We start from the raw sequence: 8,934 nt of genomic DNA on the forward strand, positions 1-8,934 counted from the left end.
CGGCTGTGAGATGCTAGGTTAGATACTGGTTAGCAGGGCTGGCAGAGAAAACTCTCCAGCTTTGGCTACAAGACTGTCTCAAAAAACAAAGCAGAAGGTAAAACCACACCACTACTAGGCTGAGACAGGGGGATGGCAAGATCAGGGCCCAACTGTTACAGCGAGACTGTTTCCCACCCCTCAAAACAATGACTGTTACTCCAGGGGAAGGATGGGTTGAATCATAGACTCCTCATCCCTGTCCATCAAAAACGAACGTTTAACTGCTCAGAGATACCAAGGGCCACACTGGGATACCCGAGTCACAAATAGTGTTTATAACTTAGGGAATGGCATACACACCCACAAATCCACACTGACAGGAATAACTAAGTAGATAAGCAGGTCTCTTTTACAGAACCCCAAAGAATACACAAAGAAGGAATTAGCATACCACAGTAACTTAACCTCAGGCAAGATCCACACATGGATGGTAAAAACCAACCAACCAGTGGGTCAGAGTCTAAGAAAACCAGGTTATCTGAACTTGGAATAGTGATGTACACCTAATCCGAGCACTCCTGAGGCAGAACTGCTCCAAGTTTGAGGAAAGCCTGGGCTATCAGGTAAGTTCCCGGCCAGCCTGGGCTACAATGAGACTTTGTCTCAAAAAGCCAGCCAGATGTTAGATCAGGGGTTAAGTTGGACTTTGTAATGTTCTCAAGAGCATAGTGAGATTTTTGGGTCAACTGAAATAGTGACCTTATGAGAATCACACCCTATTTACAGCTCTAAGTGTCTCTCTCCTTTGGTGGTTCATGCTGCTTAAGTACCAGCACATCCACTGCATCTAAGGAATCACTTGGTTTGAGTGATTTAACTTGGGGAGGTCCCTTCTGGGTAGCAGGCCAGCCCTTTTTTCACTGGCCACAGCAACTGCATTGCATGTAAACTCACTGTGATGGTCCAGGTAACTCCAATGCTACTTAGTAAGGTTTCACTGAGGGCCAGAGGTATATTTGAAGTTCAAATTATCAAAATGTACAAGAATATTTAAAAGCTAAAATATGAACCAATTGTGGTGGCTCACACTTTTAACCCTAGCACGTGGGAGGCAGAGGCTGTAGGGCCATCCTGGTTTACATAGTGAGATCCATCTCAAAAACAACAAAACGCCTGAAAATCATTTGTCGTAACAGGCTGGCTCACACATCTCAAAAAAACAAAAACAAAAACAAAGCCTAGCCTTAGGTTCTAATGTGAATGAGACCCATATCGAGGTGAGATGGAGACAGGATCTGAACAAATCAACAATCCCACTGCATATACCAAAGGAAACTCTTTATTGTAAACAAGGTATAAAGTACAACAAAAAGTATTGTGCAAATTGGAACTCATAATTCTTTATAACTTTTTTAAGAAAGATCTTTTTCAAGGGTTCAAGTTTGCATGTCAGAAACCTACACCCAAGATCCAGAAACAGTTTAAATGGGAAGGTATAGTGATATAGTGAGAGCTTTTCACTATATAGTTGGAACAATTCACCTTTACTACCGAGTGTATTATCCACTTTACAACAGAACAGAAATTTCTAGGCTGGGGGCACAGCTCGGTGGTAGAGCTCCTGCAGAACACAGGCAAGGCTGATCCCCAGGGCTGCAGGTGTGACCACGTTGTGACACTGTAAGTCTCAGTGAGTTTCGAAGGTGCCCAAACACTGTGGTGGTTGAGAACGGAACTGCATCATGAACATTGCTTTCAAGTTGGAGGTGAATGTTCTAAGAACAATTTTTCTACCTATCTGAGTCCCACATTCTGAAAAACTCCTATAAATAAAGAGGACAACTGTCCGTCTGTAAGAGTCATTAACTTCCTAATTTGAAAAAGCACACAGTGTATCTTTGACATAAGCATCCTTTACTGATGACATAAAGCCATCTTCCTCAAGGAGTTATCTCAAATTTTTGACATCCTTCTGTACAAAACATATTTTCATCTTCAGATTGTTTTCTAAACAAAGTGCAGTGTATCTTAAGTCTACAGAAAAAAACATTGGCATACAATTTTCAAATCTACACAAGAAGCTGCAGGCAAACTAAAATCCAAAGTAGAGTAAATGCCTAAATGTTGTTGTTAAAACTTTCAAAACAAAAATGCAAACCAATTTGTTTTAGCTGCACTTCCAAGCAATTAAGTTAAAGAGGGATCCAATCCTTTGGCCCCCTTTACAATGCACAGCTGTTCAACTTTAAATACCAGCAATAGTGGAAAAATGATAGTTTAGATATACTTAAGAACTACATCCACGAAGCTGACTGGAAAGTCGAGGAATAATAAACAAGATAACTCTAGGAGGAGATGTCATCTCTGTGGACACAAACTCACGTTCTAACTCCATCTCTGTACCGGAATTTCTAGCTCTAGATTCTTGAAACCAACGCTTTAGAAGAATCACACTGCAGAGCTGGCCTCAAGTAAAACTGCAAAAACGAAGTACCCAATGTAGACATGATTCAAATCTGTGCTGACCTCATCGGAAACCTTCAAAACAATTCAAAGAATACAGCTTTCTCATCTCTATGTGGTGAGAAATGAAACTCGCCCTTCCTGACCTGCCTGTGGCCAAGCACTTGTTCTCTAACCCGGGCTGGCCTTCCCCTCAGGCCAAGGGCTTCTGCTTTAGCCCCTGCTGGAGGGCCCCAGACTCGCAGAAGCACTTTGACCCCATCGCTGACTCCTGACTGACCAAAGTTAGTTCTGGTTCTTCATCTTGTGGCCGGCCTGTCACTGTGCAGAAGCAGCCGTGGGAGGCAGAGCGATGTCATTTAACTTGCTCACTTCCATCTGCCAGTTTGGGAGCTTCTTGGCTGATAGGTGGCGCCGGGCATGCTTGGTCAAATGGTCACTCCTCATGAACCGACGGTCACACATAGGACAGGCAAATTTCTTCTCGCCTGTGTGGGTTCGCCGGTGTCTGGACAGTTCATCGGAGCGAGCAAACCTCCTCTCACAGCCTTTCCAACTGCAGCTGAAGGGCTTTTCCCCTGAAACAGAGAAAGCCAGACGGTTACCACACACGATGAACCTCTAGACGCTACGTTCTACCACATTTAGAGCTATATACAGAGATATAATTTAAAGTTGAGAGCTGGTCAGTTTATAAATTATCAAATTATTACTAGATGTGCTTGGCATGACGGCATACTCCCTAAACCCCAGCACTTGGGAGGCAGAATAATAATATACATTACCAGATGCACGCTGCTGCTTCTGCCCCCACTTTCCAAGTGCTACGATCACAAGAGTGTGCCGCTAGGCCCAGGGACAAATCTAACCATTTATGAGACACTTCACCACCCGCCAAGCTTACAGACCAAACAAACCCTTCAACACTCTCGTTCGTATTTGTGATCGCAGTCTGTACACACTCATTTCAAAGACAAAGTACACGTGGCAGTACCTGTGTGTGTTCTTACGTGGGCCTTCAGATGGGAACTTTTAAAGTAAGTCTTGCCGCATCCTGGATGGCTACAGACATGACTCCTCACTCTGGACGAATCGGTCTGGGGAGTGACTCTTGCGGCTGAAGGGGAGAATCCGGGCGCAGGGGCGATGGGAGACAGTCTGGTGCCATTGGGGCTTACCACCGGAGGCTTGGGGCTCTGCACAACAGGCTGGGGAACGACAAACATCACGGTGCCCTTGGGCACCTGGGTGCCCATGAACAACACGGGTGGGCAGACGGCCGGGGGCTGGCTGGGTGGAGTGCTGGGGACAACTGTGGTCACAAGAGAGTTGTTTGCAGGAAGGGGGACCATCTGGCAGATGACAGGCATCGGGGGCACTGCCCCGGTGGGTACCGTAGATGAAGAGACCAAGACTGACTTCTGCACTGGGGACGCAGGAGCCGGCTGCGACCGACAAATGACTGTCTCTGAGGAAGGCACAGCAAGGTCATACAGCGCAGCCCCTGCCTTCTCGTCACCGTCTGCCGCGGTGGCGGCGGCGGCGGCGTTCTGCTCACACTTGGATCTATTTGGTGACACGGCAGCACAGGGTATGTTCTTTCTGGAAGCCTCGGCGTTTAGGTGGGTTCTTCTTCGGAAAGAACTGTCCTGATAGTTGAGGACGCTAGCTGCTTTCACAGGGCAGGATCGGTGGTTACAGAGCTGGGCATCGGCTGTGTGACGGATGACACTTGTGGCTTGTGCCTTAGGGAGGGGAGGGGCAGCCACAGCACTCTTTTCCTCCTCTTTGAAAGGAGCCACAGTGGGAGCCTTGGTGGCATCAGAGAATGATTTGAAGTGGCCAGTAGATGGCGCTGGTGCCACCAGACTTGACGCTTGAGAGGGTTCAAAGTCAGAGGGGCTGTAAGGCGGAGTCAAACACTACAAAGAGAAACACAGGCAGCACCGTGAGAAATTAAGAATTCACTATGTAAATACTAAAAAAATGCTGTAATTTATAGCCACTTAAGAGTACTCACAAAGGCTGGGATTGTGTGAAGGTCAGGTGTCCCCGGAAGCAAGCTCTCTTCCTCCGAGGTGTCGGACACCGGAGTGACAGGCCTGTGCTCCAGGGATTTCTTGAACCCAGACTTCCAGTCACAGCTCATGGACATAAGCGCTTCCACGGCCTCAAAATCACTCTTCTCCGTCTTGTTCCACGAGTACACACTCTCTTTCAGCTTTTCAGAGATTATCTCCATCTTCTCCTCCTGTAAAAACAAAGGTGAAAGTTTATCAGCATACTTCTCTCAATGACGGGGTGTACAACCTTTGACTGTTTTTAAAGCACCCTCTGAATTCAAAGGATGCCACCTTATTGCAGCAAGGGATCCAAGACCAGTGCTGTCCTGAAATGCAATCTGACTTAAAGCCAACTACGTCCAAGTGAAAAGTTAGATGCAGTGATCTGAGGTCTGAAACTGGTAACTTCATTACGTTCTAGCCAGGCATGGTGGAATACACGTGTAATCTCAGGACCGTGGAGGCCAAGCAGGCGGAAGCTGCATCTCAAGAAACAAAACACACAGAAAACAACCAAAGGCGGGAAAATTCAGTTTTATTTTGGTCAGGTGTCAATCTCTCCATATATATTATTTTAATGGTTTGCTGTACCATGAAGGACCAGATAGGCATAAAATTTAATGTGCTTACAATTTGGAAAAACAAAAACAAAAACTACTCAGAGTGTACAAGTTGGTTTTAATTTATTTAAAACACAGCTTGATAACAGTTTATGGTTTGTGTGTGTGCAACTCCTTCAACCTCAACAGTTTTAAATGAAAAGTTCTTTGAGCTGCATTTCAAAAATTAACACCCACCATCTCTATTTTCCTTTCAAAAAGAACTTCCCATTCCTTCTGATCCCAGTAGAGGTTGCAACAATCATGAGAAGCCTTCTAAAATGGGAGGCATTAGGACAAGAGTTCAAGGCCAGCTTTGGCTATATAGCAAGTTCAGGGCCAGCCTCACTCAAAAAGACAGAGCAAAACCTAATAAAACGAAATGGTAAAGCTAATCTTAAAGCTTTTTTTTTTGAAGTCTATCTTCCTATTGAGAAAGCAGACATTGTTCTTGAAATATTACTAACAATGTAATTGCATAACCGTTCGCGCCTTTATGTAAGCTGCAATGCATGAAGACCAAGGCACCAACGCAAAGAAGGGGGGGGGGGAAGGCAGGCAGGCAGGCAGGGGTGAAGAATGTGCGCCGGGAAGGGAAGCTGGGAGGGGCGCAAAGAGCCGGTGCGAGGCAGGAAAGGGAAGCCGGGCGGGGGCGGGGCGCGGGAGGCCGGCGGGGGAGATCCTCGCTGGCGGGGCCCAACGGATGGGGCCGCCCTAACCTCAATGAGGCTGGCGGGTGAGTCACCGGGAACGCCGCCCGCCGCGCGCGCACGTCCCCGCGCCCCGCCCCTGCCATTGGCCAGCCGGCCCGCGGCCCGCGCCGGGATTGGCTGGGCGGCGCCGGGCGGGGGCGCGCGGAGGAGGGGGCGAGGCATGTGAACAAAGCGTGATCAGCGGCTGCCCGGGCCGGCGCAGGAAACGTGAACTGGGGATCGCCGCGCCGTCACCTTTCCCCTACTTCCTGAGCTCGGGCCCCCGCCCCCGCCGGGCCGGGGAGGGGCCGCGGGCGCCGCCGCCAACCGCTCGCCAGTGCGCACCGGGGCGGCGCGAGGGCTGGGCGGCGTCGGCTCCGGAGGCGCCCGCCCCTTCCACCGCCCCCCACCCCACCCCCGAGCCGCCGTTCCCTTAGGAACCGACAGCAGGGCCGGGCCTCGCTCCCGCCCCTGGCGGAGGCCCGGGGCTGGGTCACTCGGGGACGAGGAGCTCCCCGGGTTGCACCCTCTCGCCGCCCGGCCCCGGGCCCCCGCCTCGCCGCGGGAGGAGGAGCCGCCGGGTCCCCCGCGGAAGCCCGACCGCCGCCCTCCTCCCGGGAGCGGCCGCGCTCGGAGCCCCGGGCGCTCCGCCCACTCGGCCGGCCCGCGGGGACCTCGGCCCACCCGCGTCCCCCGCAGGCGCGGCGCCCCCCACGCTCGCGGCTTCCGGCAGCCGCGGGCGGCCCTCGCGAGCCGCGGCTCTGCGGGCTCCCAGACGTGCGGCGCCCACGGGCACCGGGCTCCAGACGCGCGGCCCCACGGCTCCCGCCTCGACACGCGCGCGGCCCCCGCGTCTCGCGGTCCCCGCTCCCCCGCCCAGCTGTCGGGCCCCAAAGGCAGGGCCCTGCCCCCCTGCCGGGAGGAATCCCTAGGCGGCCACCTGCCTCCGCCTGGGATGGGAGTCCCCTCCCGACGTCGGCCGGGGTGCCGCGGACCCCTGGCGGCGGGGCGGGGAGCCCGCGTGCCATCCATCCCCCGCGCGACGCCGGCCGTCCCCTCCCCCCAGCCCCGGGCTAGACTAGCCGTGTGGTCCCCACCTGGCAGCACCCCCCTCCTCCCCGACCAGCAGGCGCCCGCCTCTGGGGTAGACGGCTCAAGAGCAGCCCTTGCCACCCCGGGTCGCACTCCCGGTGCAGACGGGGGCATCTCCCGCCGGTGCCAGGTGCAGGGCTGCCCTCTTCCAACTCAACCGCGCTTCCAGGGAGGCAGCCCCTCCAGCAGCCCCTCCAGCTCACACGCCTCCTCGGGTCGCCCCCGAGACTCCCCCCTTGTCGACTGGACACCCAGGGACAAGCGCGCCCTCCCCCTGGTCCAGGTGCCAGGCTTCCTCTCCCGACCCCTTCTCTGCACATGCCCTCGATGGTATATATATACATATATACCCAGCCTGCAGGCAGGGAACCCTGGCACGACCCCGCTGCAGCCCGAGTCCCCAGGCGTGGCTGATGTCGGGGCTCAGGCTTCGCGCCCCGGGCTGGCTCCCGGACCCTGAGCGCGGCCCGAAGGGACCAGCATCCCCAGGTGACTCACCGAAGCTTGCTGGAGAGAAGCGCCGAAGTTCAGCATGGTCGGTCGCCTGGCCGCAGGTTGCGAGCTGCCGCCCGGCTGCTGGCTGCCGAGCCGCACAGACGGGCGCACCGAGACACTAGACGTCGACGCCACCGCGCTCCGCGCTGTCTGCCCCCCTCCCCATTCAGGTAGCCGCTCTGCCTACCCCGCGCCGCGGGCGGGGGAGGGGGGCGGGGCCTGGCGCCGGCCAATCAGCGGCAAAGGTGTGTGAGGCTTCGGCCAATGGGCTCGCGGGGCCACGCGTGATCAGCGGCTGCCCGGCTGCAAGAAGCTCTGTCAGTGGAGCGTGTACACAACCCGAGGCACCGTGTTCCCTCGGTCCTGCCCCGGGGAACTCCGGGGACCACCTGACTCCGTGACGCCCCTCGCCCGGCCCCAGCCTTCCGCCCCCCGCCCATGCCCGGGGGGGGGGCGGTGCCGACCGGCGGGGCACCGCCGAGAGGCGCGGTGGCGGCGGCGGCGGCGGCGGCGTCCAGGCTTTGCGGAGAGCCGGCCCCACGTGGGGGGTGGGGAGGGGAGCCCGCTCCGCCCCGTCCCCCTTCGCGCCCGCGGCGTCTGGGCCCGCCAGGGAGTGGGCGGGACCCCGAGCGAGGAGGGGAGGGGAGGCGGAGGCTGCGAGCGCGGGGCCGAGCCGGGAGACGGTCTCTGCAAGAGCGAGCGGTCCTCGTGGGTCTGGCGTGGGGGCCGCGGCCGGGTGCACCGCCGAGCGGCATTTCTGAGCCTTTTTGCCGCCGGGTGTTGTCACTCTCAGCCGTGAGGACGGCAGATCCAGGGCGGCGCCGGCGGGGAGCCCTGTCACGGAGCAGACACCTGCTCGCACTCACCGCCCACGCCCAGGCGGCGGGCGCTGGCTCGTCCGCCCATCTGCGGCACCGGCACCGGCAGCAGGGCCCGCCTCTGCGCGTCCCTCCCGTCCTTCCTCCTGGGCGGCGGGTGTGGGCACTACGGGAAGCCCGTACCGTAGGGCTGGCGGCGTGGCCCGAGACCCGAGTGCTCGGTGGCAGAATCGAGTTTGAGCACGGTGTACTTAGAGTTTAAAACGCACGGTACGCGCCGCTTCCAAAGCGGACCCCGCCTCCCCCCCCCCCCCCCCCCCCCCCCCCCCGCGGGACCACGGCCTCCGCCGACGCCCTGCTTTTGGGGATGGGGCGCGGAGAGGGTGTCTGACGGTGGGATTCCTGCGGGTCAAAGACCGCGTTCCTGTCCCTGACGCCTCCACCACTCCAGGGCTTGGAGGCGAGCTGAGCTTAAAGGGAAGCCGCCCGCGCGTGTGCAGCAGCCGGGGCGGGCGGGGGCTGTGGCCGCCCGGTCCCAGAGCCCTTGGCTCCTCTTTGGCGCCCTGTTGCCCCGCCCCCCTTGACCGTTTGTGCGGGTTCACAGCAGCTGTTGGAGCCCGAGGCAGTGATAACGGGGCTTAAAGCAAACTAGAGATTTTATCTTCTCCCTTGGACAGGCGGGTCGGGAGACAAAAGTCACTGCCCTCCTGCGGGCTTTCTCAGCCTGCGC

The 8,934-nt window shown here is 56.3% G+C and overlaps 1 protein-coding gene across 1 annotated transcript; it reads right to left on the reverse strand.

Annotated features, from left to right (window-relative positions):
* Positions 1 to 1,305: 1,305 nt before the first annotated feature.
* Positions 1,306 to 7,862, reverse strand: Klf10 (KLF transcription factor 10). The gene is made up of 4 exons (XM_052747645.1): positions 7,390 to 7,862; positions 4,466 to 4,696; positions 3,440 to 4,367; positions 1,306 to 3,023 (listed from the first exon to the last, which is right to left on the reverse strand). Exons 1-4 carry the CDS (start codon positions 7,423 to 7,425, stop codon positions 2,764 to 2,766), a joined length of 1,455 nt encoding a protein of 484 aa, XP_052603605.1. The 5' UTR covers positions 7,426 to 7,862; the 3' UTR covers positions 1,306 to 2,763.
* Positions 7,863 to 8,934: the final 1,072 nt, after the last annotated feature.

The sequence above is a fragment of the Peromyscus californicus genome, unplaced genomic scaffold (genome assembly GCF_007827085.1).
Source record: "Peromyscus californicus insignis strain IS unplaced genomic scaffold, ASM782708v3 Scaffold_20__1_contigs__length_68692818, whole genome shotgun sequence".
Lineage (NCBI taxonomy): Eukaryota > Metazoa > Chordata > Mammalia > Rodentia > Cricetidae > Peromyscus > Peromyscus californicus.

Excerpts from the sequence above, each read along its gene's own strand:
- Klf10 (XM_052747645.1), bottom strand. The coding sequence starts at position 7,425 with ATGCTGAACTTCGGCGCTTCTCTCCAGCAAGCTTCG. Across the intron at positions 4,368-4,465 it reads TTCACACAATCCCAGCCTTT|TGTTTGACTCCGCCTTACAG; the intron begins GTGAGTACTCTT and ends TTCTCTTTGTAG. Across the intron at positions 3,024-3,439 it reads CCACGTAAGAACACACACAG|GGGAAAAGCCCTTCAGCTGC; the intron begins GTACTGCCACGT and ends TCTCTGTTTCAG.